A 19,746-nucleotide genomic window follows, 5' to 3' on the forward strand; every position below is an offset into this window, starting at 1 on the left:
ATTTAAAAGCTACCTTCCTCTCATAAAACACAATGACAGAGATCAAAACCCTTGTTTTCTGAGAGGGTACAGGCAGTTGACACTAAAGATTGGACTGACTTGTTTTCTTGTTACTCATGCTCCTGTCTGTTATTGCTGGGCGATGTGTGGGAGACCTGTGATGTATGGCAATGCAGCAAACCAAAAAGTACTGTTGTATCCTTGTAAACGGAAAATTACTTTAAAAAGTGTCTAGCCAGTCAAAAGTGTCAAAAGCCCCCAGCAACACAGGAAGAAGCAGCAAAGATGATAATGGGGGGACAGATCAGCTGCCTGGCTGATGTGTTCAATCCTGGGTGAAGGTGCCACCGGCAGCTGTGCAGGTCTGGAGGGTAGAGAGAACTCCCTCCATTGACTTGGTTTATGGTTTATGGTTTATAGTGCCCCAGCTGCTGAGTCGGTGGCTGAATGAGCTGTGGATGGTGCCAGGGTGGAAAAGAGGTGTAAGAATTAGTGATGGGGCAGATGATGACACTTGGTGGTCACTGGGACAGTGGCTTATTTCCTGGTGAAGGAGCTGTGCTGTGTTTTCCTGGTCTCTCTTTCTTTCCTTCTCCTGCTCCTCTTTGGTACTATGAATATTTGTCTGATCTGGATTCAATACCAAGCAGGAGGTCCTACCTGTGGAGGCAGAGGGCCAGATCCCCAGGAGTCCTGGCTCAGTGCCTTACACAGAAGAGGTGGCAGGCCATTACAAGCATATGAAAGATCGTATTATGTATTTTCTTCAAGAGAATAAAACCCAAAGAATTCTTTTTTATTAATGTTTGTACCGTTGTCAGGTCACAGTTGGATGCTTTTATCAGCTTGCTGAGCTTTTATTCTGTCTTTACCCAATGGCCTTTTAAAAACATCTGAAGATTTTCAATTCTTGCAAAGACACACAGTGGTAATAGTCTTATGTTTATTTGTCAGAAAAAAATGAAGCCATTTTTCTGGGCTCTAACTATTAGAAGGGTGGATGGGGCCACTTAAAATGTTAACACCATTTGAAGCCAGAAGTGCTGTAGATTATATTGAACAGAAAGTTTAAGGATAGAAAAAAAACCCAGCATTTTTTTGGCTATTAGTGGAGTTTCACCTAGTTGTGCAGTGTTTTTATTCCCTTTGTTATTGTCAGCAAAGAAAAAAATGTGGCCTCTAGGTAAACTTGGATTTTTTTTTTTTTTGTCTAGGATTCTCACTGGTTATTGTAAGTCTCTTTTGAGTGAAATATCAGGCTTGTCACCTCTGGAGTGATTTGGAGGTTCTGGTGAATATTCATAGGATGTTGAATTAGGATGTGAAGTTGTGTCCATGAGGCCCCTACAACTCAGGACCGTGTGCTGTTAACAGATGGGATCAGGAGATGGCACAGCAGGACCCTGAAGTTGCCTTTTCTTTTTCTTTTTTTTTTCTTTTTCACTTGATAGAGCCAGACTTTGATAATCAAGACTGTCTGGGACAATGCTGTAATGCTTCCAGTGATATAACTCTTTATGGTTATATAACTCTATATAATGATACAACTCTATCTCGGAGTGTGACAGGGCTATAAAAAGTGTAGTAGTTGCAGAAATACAGACTTATGCTTGCTAATCCTTGCTAAGCCTATAATTCTGATCCTTTTTTATCTTTAATAAGGGCAAATTATTAAGCATATATAACTAGTTGCACATGGGAACTTTTTTCCTTGAGGGGGTATCAATCCTGGTGATAATAGGAGAAGTAGGTGGAGGGATTAGAGCATGAAAATGAAGTTTCTACCTTTAGCTAAAGCACAGTGTACCCTGTTGAATACATCACCTTGACAGTAATCCATCACAGTAATTTAGTAGGTCACAATTTTGATATCCTTAACATGTTTTTATTGCACTTTTCCTTGGCTGTAATGATAAGGCTCTCAGTACTATAGAGACCCACTTGTTCTCATGCTGTTTCCTTTTGCTCTGATCAGCAGTTTCACTCTCCAGCACCTTCAGGGAGATCACCTGCATCTCTTCATTCTCCCCTGGGTTTAGATTAGCATCTAGGGACACCTGGGCTAGGAGAAAGAATTTTGAGGGGGTGACAAGAGAAGTGGTCGATTCCCAGGTGTGTTTTCAGTGTCAAGGATAGACAACTCAGAGGAATGATGCTGAGATATACTCTCTTGGTATTTGAAACCATTAATTTTGGATAGGTACAGGAAGACCTCCCAAGGTTGCTTTTTTCCTATTTCTACAAGACAAGCATCCCTGTTATTGTCTTCAGTGACATGCCGGTGGCACTTTCTGCAGACAGTGCACAAACTGAAGAGTCATGAAGAGATAGTTGTTTCCTGACTCTTAGGAGTGATGCTCCAAAGCATATTTTCTCCCCCCTGCCCCCCATCCTTTCTTGCTTTGCTGCTGTTGGAGACCCACTATGATGAAGAAGATGGAGTTTCCGTATCCAGGGCTGTTTAGTTTCCTTCACAGCAATCAAATACTTCTCTGAATTTGATATTGCCTTTGGAGCCCTTTTTGTGCTCCATCAGTAATCCAAAATGCACATTAACTGTCTGAACATTTCTGTAAGTTTAATGTGCAATGAAAAAGAAATCCTATTGAAATAAAATCTAACCCTGTGAGAGATTGAATTAAACTGGAAGCTGATCTTTAAAGCAGTAGCTGTTTGTAGAGGGATACACTTTCTATGTAGAAAACTGAATACTCCTCAGCCATATGTAAAATAATGAGTATAAATGCAGTAGAGTTAGAGTTTAAAAGTCTAATCTGTATATCACAGGGCATTACACTTCACTAAGTTGCTCTTCTGCTGAACCCATAAACTTGTGTGTAACTAAACCATCCCCTCCAGACAAGCATCCAGTATTGATTTAGAATTCTAAAGAGGCTAAGGATCCATGACATTACTTAATATTTTTCTTGCTTTTCCATTACACTTTAGGCTTTAAAGAAGCACCGTATTTAAATTAACCTGAATTTAGCTTCTTGCAGTGGCGTCTTCTTATGCATTTTTTTCACTGTATTAAGAAAGTCCCATTAAGGCATTTACATGTATAATCAAGTCATCACTCCTCCTTCTTTTGATAAAGTAAATGAGTTCAGCTCCTTAAACCTCTGTCTAGCCTGAACTTGGAGGTCTGGTGATGGCAGATACATGGATATTTTAGCTGCCCTTTAACCCAGCTCATGGGCAGCGGTGGGGATGAAGCTGTGGTGGCCTGGATTTCAGTCTCCCAGGTCCCCAGTCACTTTCTGCAGCCAGTACTGTGGCTGGGTGGGCTCCCAGCTAATTCCTCAGTACTGCCTATTGCTCAGGCTCACCAAGCCTGGTTCTTACTGTTATGTATAGAAGGAATAGGTAACCTTTTGCCAAAGCAAAGCACATGCTGAATTGCTCATCTACCAAGATCTTTGGATCCTTTCCAGAACTGTTCTTTCCTAGGGACATTCCCCCCCCCCCCCCCCCTGTGCTGGAGATACAATTTGCCTTGCTTTTGCCTCAGTATCTGTTTTCCATTTAGAACATATTTTAGTGGGACGTGCCCGGTTACTAAGCACATCATCCTGTGTGACTGCCCTCACCGCTGTTTAGCATTCCTCTGATCTTCCCGTCCTCTGGCATTTTATCAGTCATTTTATAAGGACTTTCAGATCATAGAGAAAAACACTGAATAGAAGGATACTTGGCCACTGGGGTCCGGAAGGCTCTCAGTAATAATTTTTTACTATTTTCCACTGCTCCTTGTTTGATACTTGTCAAGTAGCGATTTCTTCGTCCATTTAACCTGTAATTTACTGAACAGAGTAGTCTCAATGTCTTGTTGAGAGTGTCACACGGTGTCAATTCAGAGCAGATAATCCTACAAGAGGTTTTGACCAGCCTGTCTCTCAGGTGATTCAAATGCAGCACCAGGAGGAGGTGATGGGATGGGATGAGCACTTGGGAGTTGGTGGGTCCTTGGCTGCAGGTGGGAGCAAACCAAGGACAGCCACTGAGATTGTCATCAGGTCAATGGTCCATGTTGCTGCCCAGCCCAACCCCAGCAAGGCAGCACTGGTGCAGGGAGCTGCCCAGGCTCGTGCCTCTCCAGTGCACATCATCTGCATTTGGCTTGCGGCTTGTTCTGTCAAGGTGTTTGGCTGTCTTCCTGAGCCAAATTCATGCTCTTATAAAATAATGAAATTAGCATTGGTGGGGCATTTTACATCTTTCCGTGCTGACAGCTCTTCATTGCCTTCCATTCCTTTTTTGTTTTATTAAGCACATTGAAACTCAGATTGGTTTTTCTCTCATTTTGCCTGGCACTGAGATCAAGCTGGGTCGCCTGTAGTTGCTTGGGTCATCCTGTTTGCCCTCTCTGCATATGGGTGCAGAAGCTTTTTGGTTGTACTCTGTAAGTTCTTTAAAAACTTCATTGTTACTGTAATAAATCTAGCTGAAGAAGATTTTTTCCCATATTTCTTTAGCTTTTCCATGTCCATTCTCATAAACCATAATTTCTGATTCACCTACTTACTTTTTGCCCTCTTTTTTCCATCCCTGTGTGCTTTATTGTACGCTCCTTTTTAATTTCTAGACAACTGCCTTTCTTTTGATCCCTAGCCTTTGGCTCATGTATTCCTTTTTTTTTTGACCATTGAATGGCACCATTTTGCTATCCGACCAACTCCTAAAAGCCAGTTGAGTGAAATTTACAGTAGTCAGTATTTTCTTTTTTTTTTTCCCCTTCTTCCCTAAATTTGCACTTGTTTTTATATACTTACGGGAAGTAAGTCCTTAGTGGCCCTGTGTGTATAAAGCTTAGCTTTAATTGCAGAAAAGTGAAATCTAAGGAGTTGGGCACCATAAATTTATGGCTATGTTAGAATTAAATTTAAAAATACGTCGTGTACCAAATGTAGTCTAGAGGCATATAAATCTTAGCACTTCTTATCAGTAGATCTCACAATGGCTTGCAAAGTAGGTCATTAGCATTATCTTCACTTTAAGGAAGAGTAAACTGAAGCTCAGGGAGGTAAAGTGATATGCCCAAGATTACCCAGTAGTTCTTCATCCACGTTGAGCTCCCCAGCAGTTGCAGTGGGTGGATGGTAACTGGGAAGACAACATTCAGCAATAAAGGAGGTTGGATGTAAAAATTATCCCCAGAGTGCAGTACGTTATCGGACAGTGGAACGCACAGAATTTCAATCCAGAAAATTTATCCCAATATTTCAAATTACATTTGAATAGAGTCTCAGTCCAGAAATACTTTTACTGCATCATGGGAATGACTGAGCTTTGTTTGACTATTATGCTGCATATTCAGGAATCCCATTTATCCCTCTCTCTCTCTCTGACAAACCAAAACCGGGATGATTAAGTTTTACAAAGAGACAATGAACTCTTTCAGCCATACTTGACCTGCAGTAAAGAGCAAACAGCCAGCCATTGTAGTGATTTTACTGTCTGAATGTCTACAAATAGTTGGGATTTGTACATGGTAACTATTTATGCCAAAGGATGATCCATGTTACCAATTGAATTCCCTACTACCTAACTCTGAGCAGTGTTAGCTTTTGTGGGTATGTCATAAATTATATATTATATAGGCATTCTGCATGTTTCGTGCTTCACAGTGAGAGGAGAACAACTTTTCCATGGTCTGGCGGTGTAACCTACACCCCTGCAGGCAGGAATCGAGATGAGCACTGCTGTAATTGCCCTCTGCAATTATTTTTCACACAGAATATAATTCTTAACCTGAGTGTTTTCACTGCAGTCGAAGGTATGGGATAGTTCCCTGTTATACTGATTTAAAAGTCATCATTATTTCTCATCCTTTTAGGACCAGATAAACCTTGACAAAAAGGTTAATTGCAAGCCAGTAGAGCTACACTAATGCTTTATTAGGGGGAACTAGCCATGCCTAGGTTTTTCAGAGCAAGTGCACTATAAAGAACATTAACATCTCACCTTGAGATTTTAAACTCTTCATAAACTCTGTTGTAAGAATTTAGCTTTAAAATAACATAATGTATTTTATGAACTAAATCTTTTGTTTTCAGTGTGGCTGTTAGCTGGGTAGTTAGATCTGCATTTGCAACTGTACACAAATCCTGTCAGAGAGACTGTGAATTTTCAACTCCTAATTAAATTACGGTGAGAATTTGAAGGGTTTTCTGACTTGCACACAGTTATATTTGAAAATATTTGCTGGTATCTGTGAAGGCAATGGGTAGGCCTACTGACTGCTGAGGCTTAAGCAATAGTGGACCAAAAGAACCAAAGTCCTTTTTTGCTCATTAGTCCATGCCTGGTCAGGAACTTTCCCAGCAGAGGGAACTGCCTGGATCTGACCCATCCTCTGGGCAGGAGTGTTCCTATGTGATGGGCACCAGGACCTGCTCCTTGGTGCATGTGGGAGCACTGGTGAAGTCTAACCAATTCTCTGTTTTGTGACCTTGGGAGGAATCACAGGGATTTAAAGGTTTTGTCTGCAGATAGTCTTTAGGAAAGAGTCTTAGAGGTATTTTCAAACCTAAGTGATTCTGTGATTCCGTCCCATCCCTTCCACCATCTCTTCTGCTTGGGGAAGCCTCCCTTGCTGCACTTTCTTTGGACAGCTTTCTATGTTTATATATTCTCTGGTTCTTTTTATGCCCTGCCACACACTGCAACAACATCTTTGACCTGGCTGACATTTCTCCTTTCTCAGAGAGGCAGCAGAGATGAGGAGCGGGTGTTGGAGATGGATGGGAGTGTTTGAGTTCTGGATTGATCTGCAGGGTGTATTAATGGGAAGGAGGTTGGTAACCAGAAGGGCAGAGAGAGGTCCCTGTGGCAGTGCAAGAGTGTGGGTGTCAGAAAGTCCCTGCACACAGAGAAAGCAGCAAGTGCGGCGGGGGAGGGGAGGTTTTTGGAGAGCAGCTGCCACAAAGCTGTTCCCATCCCAGCTGTCCAGTGTTACACAGAATGATGGATTCAGGATCTCAGGAAGAAAGTTGTGTGGGCGTAGTACTACTCTTGTTGGAGGAGTAGCTGATGGAAAGGCACATGCTGTAGTGAGTAAGATAGTTTGGACTTGCTGATGGTGAATGGACAATAGGATGAAGTTCTAACATGGACATAAAGTTTCCCCCTCAGGCACCATGTAATTTCTGTAGTGGTGGATGAATCTAGGGAGTGGCTGAGTGAGCAGCTAAGACCCATGTGGAAAGCTTTTTCCTCCTCTGAGGAGGTGTTTGGGTGCTCTGTCTGCTTCACTTGACTATTGCCTACCTCCCTTCTGTGCTCCTGCACTCCCCCAGGCATCCTGTCACAACATTAACAGCTTCAACTCATGTCGCAGCATCTAAGATTTGAAAGAAATATCTATTTATTTTTTTAATTGATTTAGTCCTCCTGTTTTTTTTTCTCTTCAGAGAAACCTTTGGCTCAGCCACTGTGTAAAATATGCCACCAAGTCACCTCCAGCTCAGTTAGCCCCACAGTCAGAGGGCAGTCCTAATTAGAGCAAGAGACGTGGAAAATATCTTGTGGATGTAAAATATTTAATTGTGTCTAAATTGCATGAAGGAAGAAGAAAGTTGCAGGCTTGGCAGGGCAACATTACAGCTGAGCCAAGGCAGAGAATAGCTTAGTCCATGTCTATCAGCACAGTTGCCTTCTTCATGTCCTATTCTGTTAACTCTATGGGCTTGTTAAATCTTCATCTTCAGTTTATTGAGAATGCAGGAATTTTGTTTTGAGTAATGGACAGAAACGGGGAAATATTTTGCTAGGCTCCTGTTTAAGAGATCCTTGTTTTGGATCATGAGAATGAATGCAGATCATGAGGGTTTTGTTTAAAGCAGGGGTACAGATGCTTTTTGTTTTGTCCACGAAAAGGAAAGTAATTAAGGAGAACCAGAGGAAACAATCATTGTATGTGTATGCTATTCCAGAATTTTCCATTTGAGGGAGTTAACATCTTTATCTGAAATACCCAGTTTAACTTCTTGTAAGGAGGAGCAGCTGCTGGCCTGATCTGGTGTGTGATCTGATGATGTTGCTTTTTTTTCCCAGGAATCTGAGTGCAATGGTGCAGGTTCAGGGTGTTATTTTTCAAGTGGTGCTATGGAAGAAAGACGCAATCCAGCCGAGCTGAAGAGAGCATCAGAAGTGTTGCTTTTTCTCACGAATGGGTTCCCCCCCTTACACCTGCTATTTGTGCAGCTCCTTTACTCCTTCCAGACTGAAAATATCTGCTAGGACAGGCGGTCACTAATACAGGAGATAAAATTATCATTCTTTTCAAGTCTCTCTCTATAGAGGAAAAGAAAGGAGAGAATCGTTTGAAGAAACATTGACAGCAGTAGGCAGCTATGCAAATTTTCCCTGGTCTATTTAAATGTACACATTGGTTTTAAATATAATTCTGAACTTATCCAGTCTACAACAAGGTCAAGAAACGGAGAAATGTACCCTGTACAGATTATTTCAGACCCAAGGCAGCCTGTATACATTTTCACCTTCCCACTCGTACCCCAGCATCTTGCTGCTGCTATATTTTTTATTGTCTTGGGTCGTAAATAGGAAACAAAAGAACTGGGCACTTTTTTTGTCACACTGTTGCAGATGGATAGGTATAGATTGGAGCAGGTAAAATAATGCTGGACTTTGTGTTGAATTGGAAAAAAAGTCATTTTAGTGTATTCTGTGCTTCTAACATCCAGAATCATGGGCTTCACAGGGCTGAAAGGAGTGTGAAAATGTGAAGTCTCTAAATGAGACTGGAAGGCCTTTTGCAAAAGGTCTGCTCTGGCACAAAGCAAAGCTTTGGTCTTGGCGGAGAAAGAACATGATGAAATGATTTATCCTATGAAAAGAAGAGGTCAGACCAGATGAGCAGAGTGGTAACCTTGAATGCTAAAATGTGTGGCTTCTTTCTTTCACCTGACATTGATGATCTCACTAAAGTGGTAAGGGGGGATTTGGAAAAATCATAGTTTTTCCTTTCTTTTATTTTTACAGCAAAATGATTGCTATTGTTTGGTTTGCATCTTAGTGCTTCAGCTCTGTCTTCCCTATCTTCCCCATGGATTCTGTATTTGTGGTTAATGCAGGACAGATGCTTTTCTTACCTAAAACAATGACAAGGGATTTCTTACCAGTTTTGCTTTTATAAGAAGAGAGGCATTTTGAAACCCATATTTTTGTGAGTGGTATCTCTCAACCTTCAAAGCACCATGGAAAAGGATTTCTAGAGAGTACATGAAGCCATCTCCTATCATTGCCAGCCCCCGACTCTTCTCCAAATCCTCATTTAATCACTGCACAGATCAAAGCCCTACACCTTCATAATAAAATAAGTAAGTAACTTTGAATCTTTAACCATCAGCTGTCAGGAATATCACAGAATCACAGAATGGTTGAGGTTGGAAGGGATCTCTGAAGGTCATCTTGTCTAAACCTCTGCTCAAGCAGGACCAGTTGCCCAGGGCCACGTCCATACAGTTTTTGAATATCTCCAATGATGAAGACTCCACAACATCTCTGGGCAAATTGTGCTAGTGCTCAAGTGACTTGTGTGTGACTTGTGTCCTGTCATCCTCACAGTAAAACAGTGTTTTCCTGATGTTCAGACGGAACCTCTTGTGTTTCATTTTGTGCCCATTGTCTCTGGCCCTGTCACTGGGTACCACTGGGCCTGGCTCCATCCTCTTTGCACTCTCCTATCAGGTATGTATCTGCCCCCTCAAGCCTTCTCCAAGCTGAGCAGTCCCAGCTCTCTCAGCCCTTCCTCAGATAACAGATCCTCCAGTCCCTTAATCATCTTTGTGGCCCTTGGTTGGACTCTCCTCAGTATGTTCATGTCTCTCTTGTACTGGGGAGCCCACAGCTGGACACAGGACTCCAGGTACTGGCCTCACCACTGCTGAGTAAAAGGGAAGAATCACCTTCCTTGACCTGCTGGCAGTATTTTGTCTAATTCAGCCAAGGGTACCGCTCTCTTTTTTTCCAGCACAGACATGTTCAATCTGGTCCCCCAGGACCTACAGGTCCTTTTCTGTCAAACCACTTTCCATGTGGGTGTCCCCCAGCATGTATTGGTGCATTGGTTTGTACCTCCTTAGGTACAAGGCTTTGCACTTTTCCTTGCTGAACATCATGAGGTTCCTGTCAAGAGCTGGAGTAGCTGACAACACTGAGATGTGACAAATTGGGACTGTATCCAGCCGTTTGTCTGTGGTGGTTTTGGCTTTGCTGAGCTTTTTCCATCACTCTCATATCAACTCTGTGAAGCAGGATGACAGACTGAAGCTTGGGGACTAGCCCAGATTTGTCCTTATGGACCACAGGGAAATGTCTTTCCAGGGGAAGAGGACAGTGATTGTGTGTGCATGTGTGTATAAGTACCTACCCAGGGAAGTGGGTGAACACCTTCCCAGAGGAGAGCTGCTCTTTTTCTGTGGTTCTTGCTGTGTGATTGCAGAGTGCCAAAAGAAATCACCTGGGTGCACCGTGACCTTCAGCAATTACTAGAAATTGGGCAGAGTTAGGGCAGAGCTGTCACAATGCTGTTACCGTGCTCACTTGCTCTTTGAAATTGCTGGTTAAGAAAGATGAAGAACAGTTCTGACTTTTGTCTTAAAGCTTGTAGCAGTTTTATAGACAATTAGCAAAAAGAAAAGCACAAGAATTTCTTCTAGAAATTAATAGTTCATACTCAGATCACTGTAGTCTCCCTTGACCTTGTTTAATACAGAAAGTGCATATTCCTAATTGAATATCCCTGTAAGCTGCACAAGTATGAGGCATACTCAAAGCTCACATTTAAAGTTTGCATTTCAAAAGTTAATAAAATGCTTCTATTTTTTACCTTTTCCCAGTGAATTTTTTATGTGCATTTTTGAGGTCATGTATAAATAGCCAGACACAAATGTTTGTGCTGTGCTGGTGGCATACCATGATATTTTGGGCTGTTCTAATTGCTAAATGATGAACAATGGATTTACATTTGCGTGAATGTGATATCCATGTGGTAAAGGACAAAGTCAAATCGTACATTATTTTTCTTCCTGAAGTTTTATTGTCTTCTCTGTTCCCTGCTCTTTATTTTATCTACCCCTGGGCTTCCCTTAACTTTCCAAGTCTCTGACTCCTATCAGACAGGGGACATTTAAAACTAAACCTAGCTAACACAGAAATGTTGTGTTTCCTTTCTCAGATATTAATATTTACCCCAATTTTCACCTACTCAGCATTCAAGCTAAATAAAATTAAAACCTTCTTCTGAAGCCATTTCCTGTCTATAACTTGTTTGGTATTTTATCCACACCTCTCTGTTAAAAAAAATGACATTACACCTGGCTAAACTGAATGTTGAGCATCTCCCCCAGTGTCCTTGGGGAGATGTTTCCTTCCTACAGGTACCTGGATTTTCAGTTTTCCTGCTTAACATTGAGGTGCTACACTGGTTAAACCCTGGACCTTTTCTTTGCTACCACCCATCTACTCCATCCATTGACACATTCATGCCAGTTGTCACATTGGGGTGTTTTTCCAGCAGGATTGACTTGATGAAACATCAAGTTGGTGCTGCTGTCAGTAACAAACTCTGCTCCTTGCTGAATGCTGCAGAAAAATGTTCCCCAGGGACAGCCCAGTGTGTGGGTCTCAAGCTGCTCAAAGCAGCTGTTTATCATCACTATAATAGCTAAATGTATTTCTTAATGCTGTTTAAAATCGAGTTCCTAATCTGTCTTTAAAGACTTAATGATTCCTTTTGTTTTCGTCTGAAGCATTTCTGCTGGTACAGTCCTGAATTATTTTTTTTCCTAAGTTTTATTTTTGTCCCTGAATTTTAGCTGGGGCAAGAAACAGTAAAGACTTAAGGATCAGACTTTTGGGGCTGCTCCAGCAGTCCTGAATCAGCAGGAGCCTTTCCATAGCTGGGGAGGATTTTCCTTCAGCAGGATTTGCAGACCTGGAAAGCGTTTGCATTAACTTCAGTGGCTGAGAGTTAAATTTCAGCAGCAGAGTAAGTGCCCAGAAGACTGAAAGCACGATGTGATCCCTCTAATATAATGTCTCTAGCAGGCAGAGTAAAGCACCTTGTGATTTCACTCACATTCACCCGTGATTGCCTGAAAGGAGCAGTATTTCTCCTCTTTATCAAGGTCTGTAAGCCCAGAGCCTGGAGCTGCTCCGTGCAGCAACGTAGCGAAACTGGTCAAGTTTGAGACTCAAATATCAGCGAATGCAAAGGAGATTTACTAGCAATGAGTGAGGTCTGAGTACCTGTGACGTGATTTCCCTCTTTCCCACAGGTTGGACCAAGTTTGCTCGGCTGACGCGGGCCCTGACGAACAGCCGGAGTGTGCTGCAGCAGCTGACCCCGATGAACAAGGCTGAGGTGGTGCACAAGCACTCCCGCTTAGCTGAAGTAAGTGGGATGGATGCCAGCCTGCTCCCTTCCTAAGGCAGGAAGAGACTGGGGGGGGAAAAAACCCATCCTAATTCCCATTGATAAATAATAATTTTAGAGGGAAATATTTCCCGACTCTGATTTTTTCAGCCTCTCCTCTACTCATCCTAAAGCACCACTACGTGCCAAGGCCACGTTTCTGGGACAGGTCACAAAAACATTCTCCATAGATTGCTTTTACTTACATGATCTGTTTCTGTGCATGCAATCCTCTGTTTTCTGGTTGTTCCATAACTTTGGGTGCACAATGTGCTCCTCCATGTGGAACCAGGCTTGATGTCCTTGAGTCCTGTGGATGGTTGCTTACTCTCCCAGGGACTTGGGATTGGTAGAGAAACCTCTCTGGAAGCATCCCTGTCTGGGTCCCTGGGGTTGTACAGGCACATGGGCTGTGTATATATCCCAATCTCGACTTTCTTGCAAAGTCATTCCTGCAGTATTTTACTCATCACTTTTGTCTTCAGAACTGATGAATGAACCTCTTTGGCAGGTTGCAAACATCTCCTTAACAGTGCAGATGGTGCAACAAGTGAATACCTTCAGGTTAACTGATGAAACAGAGGTACTGCTTTCATCTTCATGTCCGTTGGTAATAAAAAATAAATGGGTCAAAAATATATGGTCAAAATATATGGGCTACTGAAAATTACAGCCCTAGTCAACTTGTGCCAGAGAGTTTACCCTTTGTTCGATGCTGAGAACTGATTGCTGCTTTAAATATTTTTATGGGTTTTTTCATTCCCTTTCTGGTTTTAGTGAACTTTGATAATAACAACTCAAATTTGAAGAGGAGCATTATCTCCATAGCTCACCCCTTGCAGAGCATAATGCTCCCCTTTATCAGGCTTAACAGTTATCAGCCACTTTCATTAGCTATACACAGGAATAATTCAGAGAGTCTGTGGTGAATGCAGCTGACTAACAAGATATTGTGTATTCTTTAGTGATTTAAAATTAAAAATTCATGCAGCATGAAAGAAATAATCATTATAGTTCAGTGGTCTCCACAGCCACTTGCCACCCACTCCCCATGTCAAACTCAGCATGATATTATGTTAAGAATAATAATTATGCTTTTACAGTATCATGGGAACTCCTAAGCACTCCACCACCAGAGGCACAGGGAACTATCAAGCATATGTTAATCGCGTTCGGCATGAGCCCTAAGTAGCTTATTATTCCAGCTATGGTGAGGATGTTTCCAGCTCCTGCCCCAGTGAACAAGGCAGGGAACAAATAGGTCTGGAGAAACCAAGGAAAGAAGTCCCAGTGCTGATTTATCATCAAAGTGTTGAACGCTGATGAGTCCAAAGAGATAAGTGGAGATAAAAAACAGATTATGAGGCAAGGCCAAAATGGTGTGTTATGTGTAGGGGAAAATTTTGGCTTTGAAAGAAGTTTCGTGGATTTTCACAAAGGCTGCTTTGAAAAATTGGCTGTATTGATCCATGGATCAATACCCATGGATCCACCAGCGAGTTCAGTGTGCCACAGTGGCCAGCTTTCCCTGTTGGGTGGTTATAGGAATGTAGAAGTTCTGTTAGTGAATCTTTCCTGGTCCCTGGGGAGGGGACACCTGGAGGCTGATGTTTTTATGGGTCTCATCAGGGGTTTGGCATCTGTGAGGGTCACTGACAAGTGCCAATGGGACTACACTGCTTGGTGTGTGTTGCCCTTCAGCTGGAGTTCAACACACGGCTTTGTGCTACAGCAGAGCTGGTGTTGGCAAAGGGAGCAGCCCCCATGGGCTCCTGGGGGTCTCTGCTGCACTCTCACTACTGCCTGGGTAGTGGGTCTAGTGCTTTTCTGGCCATGGGGTAAATTTATGCAATTCAACTGACCTTGTAGAAAACAAATGGCTAACTAATGTAACAAGTTAGTTTTTCGTTGTATCAGCTTAGCTGACTTTCCTCGCAGATCGTGATTGCTAAATATGACCTTAGGGAGGGTGGGAACAGGTAGGCAGAAGCAGGTTTGCATCCCTTCAGGGTGCAGCCTGACATTGGCACAGATGAGACGTTGGAAAGCCACATCCCCCGGCAAAGTGTGAGAGAGGCTGCTGTTGTTGCCCCTTGGTGATTTCTGAAGAACAGATTTTCGGCAGAGCCAGACTTTTACTGTCTATTTTCAGGAACAGCTTTCTGTTAAAAATGTCTAAAAAACAAGACTGCAAAGAATTAATGGAGAATCTGCTTCTGTGGTACTTGAATTCATATTCTTAGCTGCTGTGCAGTTTATTCAGAGGCATTTACTCCTCTTCATCAAGGAAGCATCCAGGGTTTTATCATTTTTGCACATATGAGACTGCTGTTTGCAATCCAGCTCTCCCTGGAGATACAGTGCATCAGCTCCAATGTGGGACAGGTGGAGGGCTGAAAAGAGTTTTAAAGTTGCTGTAATTATTTTTTTTGTCCCATAGAGACTTGAGATCCACAAATGTAAAAGGTGTTATTAGTTCCAAAATACACGTGGATCTTTCAGTTGTCAGAGCAGTATATTGCCACGTGTGCATTCCTTTGTGCTTTTGTTTCTTGTGTTGGGCTGAGATAAGAGGTAATTAGATTAACTGGGAGGAATGTCTTAAGTGAATTTGGCTTGGTTCCTTTGCAGTATTTCCAGTTCCACATTTTCCAACAGTGAGCATACAGCAGATTATAGTCCTGTGCAAAAAATGAGAAGTAATTACAGGAAATAAAAGAGAACCCTCTAGTGATATTGAGCTTGTAAGAGCAGCAACTTTTTGAAGAAAATAAGAAGGAAGCATGATATTGCCACCAGGGTGTTAGGGCAGAAGTTGTGCACACAATGCTTCATTTTAGGAGGTCAGCCAGCAAGGTTGGAATCTGGTTCACCTTTGATAGGGTGTTGCTTTGGCTCAATAGTGGTTTAAAAAAGAGGTCAGGCACAAAGAATTAGTCTTGTAATGCTTCCAAATATGAGTGCTTATGTTTAGATTAAGTGTTAGGAAGAAATTCTTTACTGTCAGGGTGGTGAGGCAGTCAAAAAGGTTGCCCAGAAAAGTTGTAGATGTCCCATCCCTGAAAGTGTTCAAGACCAGATGAATGGGCCTTGGAGCAACCTGGTCTAGTGGAAGATTCCCTGGTTGGAGATAGATGATCTTTAAGGTCCCTTCCAACCTTAACCATTCTATGATTCTACGTTCAGAGCTGCAGAGCATAAGTTGGTGTGGCAGTACCCACAACCTACCAATGGAACCTCTCTTCCCTTGCTATTGGCATGGTTTCCCCTCAGTCCATCTGCAGAGACCTCCTTTTTTTGCAGGAGTATCCTTAGATGCCGTGCTGCTCCTATTCATTGAGTGATAGCTGCCTCCACACATTCTAAATAAATCAGATAATTTGAAAACTGTGGGTTGACTTGCAGTGTCCAACAAACACAGTCCCATCTTTGTTCTGCTCCTTACAGAAATCCATATGACCCCTTATTGGATCATATTTGTTGAAAACAGTAGCATTTGCTTCTCTGTCTTTTACAGGTTCTCCAGCTGGGATCTGATATTCTTCCTCAGTACAAGCAAGAAGCTCCAAAGACTCCACCACACATTATACTACACTATTGTGCTTTTAAGACCACTTGGGACTGGGTCATCTTAATTCTAACCTTCTACACAGCAATTATGGTTCCATATAACGTGTCCTTCAAGACAAAACAGAACAACATTGCCTGGCTCGTGCTGGACAGTGTAGTGGATGTTATTTTTCTGGTTGACATTGTTTTGAACTTTCATACGACCTTTGTTGGCCCTGGTGGAGAGGTTATATCTGATCCCAAACTCATACGGATGAACTACCTGAAAACGTGGTTTGTGATTGACCTTCTGTCCTGTTTACCATATGACATCATCAATGCCTTTGAGAATGTGGATGAGGTAAGTAATTCTAGTCTGTCTCAAAAGGATTATTTTAATTAGGGCTTAATTTAGAAGCATGTTCCCAGGCAGCTGGCAGCAATAAGAGGCAACTCATGCTCTGTGCAAATACGCGGGGACGGCCTTAAGCTGCTGGGCTTTACCTACAAGACATTCCTGTGTTGGAGAGGAGGTGTCTTATGATTTCAGTACCACGTGTGGGTGTTTAATGCTATGGGGTTTAGAATTGCTTGCTTGTCATCCAAAAGCATTGGTGCAAGTCCATATCAAAATGGGCTGGACCAGTTGGGATGTCCCCTGTCACAGCTTCCTTTTCAGCTCGTACCCAGCAGTCCTAATCCATTGCAGGGCTTGATGTAAATAATTACAATTCTGCATCTGCTCTGGCTAAAGCTGGTGGCAAATTTGCCACTGACTTATACAAAAGCAGAGAATGGCTCTGAATGAGCATTTTTTAAATCCTGTCCTAGGATTAATCTGAACCAGGCTGTAATTTTTTTTTTATTTGATTTCACTTTAAATGTCTGGCTGGGAGGAAGATGCATTTCTGGTTTGGTTTTTATTGTTTTTCTTTTAAACAGTTCTTCAGCTACTGCTGGAATTTTAGAAACTGTTTGAGGAGAGAAAACATAAATATCTTAAATGGATGCTGAATTAAAGCTTTTTAACTGCTAAATGTGTTAACATTTATGAAATCGAGCTTGCAGCCTGAGCTAATAGAGAACACAAGCAATAACTACGACAAATAATGCATGCACAACTCAGTGTAGAGAAATTCATTATTAAAATGCAACTATAATGGCATTAGGACTTGTTTTAATTTTTCTCTAGAGCCTTTTATCTTTAGGGCTATAAACAGATGAAAAAGCCACTGATAATTTTTTCACATTGTAATAGTTTTTTCTCAGAACATCGTTTAGTGTTTTGTTTGTTTGTTTTTATAATTCTCAAATTCTGCAGTTATATATCCTCGCTATATAAAATCTACATTCTTATTTTTTAGTGCAGAATTTGCTGCAAATTTTGTAGAGCTCCTTTAAAATTCCATTTCTGTCTCTGTGCTGAGCACCATTTTTTGACATTGTTCCATTTTATTTATAGCAAATATGACAGAAGTGATAATACTTGCAGCTTAAATTCAAGATCATATGAGGGCTGCCCATCTCAAAGCAGGTTGTACAGTCAGGCTGTGTAAGAAGGTGGTATTATAAAGGTTGTAAAGATAATACGGATTTTTAAGATAACCAATTTCAGGCTCAGAAGAACCTGATTTTTATAAAAATGCAGCATTATCTCTAGTTTTTTGTGTTTTGATTTGTAAAACAAAGAGAAAATTTCTATGCCCAAACAATACATGTTTAAATGATGAGCTTAAACTCTTCCTCTAACATATAGATGGGAAATAAACCATCTGCAATATTTGTGACAGGGAAGAGAATCACTGGCATAGTGCACTGTAATTGAGACACTTAAAGTGGCAAACTTGAACCAAAATGTAATAACAATAGCAAGATATCATGACCTCCAGTGATCCTGGAGCTGCTGTCACCTGCCTTCAAACAAAAGAGATATTAAATACTTTTTAATAAGAGAACCAAGAATAACATTTGTGTGTCATGAAATGGTGTGTTATGGCTTTGGAGCCTCCAGCAGACATTGGCTTTTAGCTGCTTATGTACTTGATTTCAAACCCCACCAACTCCAGTTTTCCCTAGTGCCTGAAAAGAATTGATTTTGAAACAGGTATGTAAACAGTCAGTCTTTCATCCTCAGTCAACATTTCCCCTTTTCTCTGTCTTCCAAGGGAGTTTTTTTATTTTTATTTTTTGGCAATAGGTCTTAATTTGTGACATTTAAGAGTTTTGAGCTGGTTGGTGTGTTCTGGGTGGTTGTAGTTATTAATGCTCTTTATTTTCATTTGGTTTTTAACATTTATTTTAACTGGTGCTTGTTATCTGGGATTTAACTTTTTGGCCCCCCAGCAGCAGCATGTTCATACACTGTTCATAGGTAAGGAATAAGGAAATTGATAATCTTAATTTGGAAGAGATGCTCTGATTAAAAGGAGACTTTCTCATTAGAAGCTGGGTGTTTTCTTCTTAAAGCAAGTAGGAGAGAGAATTCTTTCAGGTCTTGATTTTGGTAGGTTTTAGCTCTGTATCTTGGCCCTGGGTGTTGGTAAGGACATTTGTAGCATTCAAGTCAGTGATTGTGGCATTTCAGATAAAGTTACAGAAAATCAGAGCTTAGCAGTAAAGACCTTGGTGGCAGGTTCTGGTGCTCTGAGTTCTTGATGCAGTGGTGAGGGATGGACCCAAATCAGAGTGAATAGCCCTAAAAGCCAGCTGAGTGAAAGGTGACTTTCCAAGTTTCCCTAATTTGTCCCCCCTCCATCCTTCATTTTTCCACATAAAGCATCAAATGCATTTTCTTCTAGTTGTTAAGGGACTAGATGAAAAGGGGTGAATACCATTGCAGGGGGTTTCTCTTCCTCCCTATGGACTGATCTCTCATAAGGAAGGATATGGCCGAGGAAGTTTGGGTTTATGTCTCTCCGTTGTAGATGCAGACTGCTCTGTGTGATACAGGTGCTTGAAGTGGATCAAGATGCCTTAAGCACAAGAGTGCTATTTATAATGCCAAAATTAAGGAGCAAAAACCAAAGATTAAAAAAAATGGAGTTTGAAAAAAGGAAATGTGTACTTTCTTACCGAGGGCTGTAGCTTGTTCAAATGCAGCCAGTCTTGGCCTGAATAAGAAATGGTGTCATTTCCATCACAGTGTCATTTCCATCATGGACAATGTTAGGTCAAGGTTGGATTCTTGTGAAATTCCCACCTGAGGCAAATATGACTGCAAATCAAAGTTATTTTGTTGTTCAGTGGATGTAGAGCCTTGGTAGGAGGATTTGATGGAAAGGATTATGGCACACAAATTGAGAAATGGCGGGTATTAAGATGATTTGAGGCAGAATTAGAGGTGTAGGTTTCCATGCCTGGAGTTACAAAACCAGGCTGTTAGAGGCTGCTCAGGGGGATTGGAATGTGTGACAAGAAGGGGGAAAGGTAGTATAATGAGAGATACCTTGCACAGCATAGAGTGATCTGAGTTGATGTGATGGACGAGGAATTAAGTGGCTAAGTAGTATTGAAAGGGTAGGAGAACAAGGTAAAATAGACTGGAGAAAAATGAGCTAAGAGAGAGAAAATGGAATCCTTAGTGGGATACTTACTTTATTTAGGAGAATTGGTAGGATGGTAGTCCTAGAAATCAGAAAAATGCATGACATCTTTTCTGATTGGGAAGCATTACTTGCACTGAAATACATTCTGGCTAAAACAAAGCCATACAGAAAACCTTTCTTATACAGAAGTGTGAGAGGGGACACTGTAATACA

General features: G+C 41.6%; 1 protein-coding gene across 1 annotated transcript in view; it reads left to right on the forward strand.

Moving 5' to 3' along the window:
* KCNH5 (potassium voltage-gated channel subfamily H member 5) overlaps nt 1-19,746 on the forward strand; it is a 153,108-nt gene that overhangs the window by 27,386 nt on the left and 105,976 nt on the right. Inside the window, exons 5-6 of the mRNA XM_027674189.1 lie at nt 12,303-12,418; nt 15,957-16,349. Of these exons, the coding sequence (XP_027529990.1) occupies nt 12,303-12,418; nt 15,957-16,349 (509 nt within the window). The remainder of the gene's footprint in view (nt 1-12,302; nt 12,419-15,956; nt 16,350-19,746) is intronic.

The sequence above is a fragment of the Neopelma chrysocephalum genome, unplaced genomic scaffold, assembly GCF_003984885.1.
Source record: "Neopelma chrysocephalum unplaced genomic scaffold, ASM398488v2 Primary Assembly neopelma1_24, whole genome shotgun sequence".
Taxonomy (NCBI): Eukaryota; Metazoa; Chordata; class Aves; order Passeriformes; family Pipridae; genus Neopelma; species Neopelma chrysocephalum.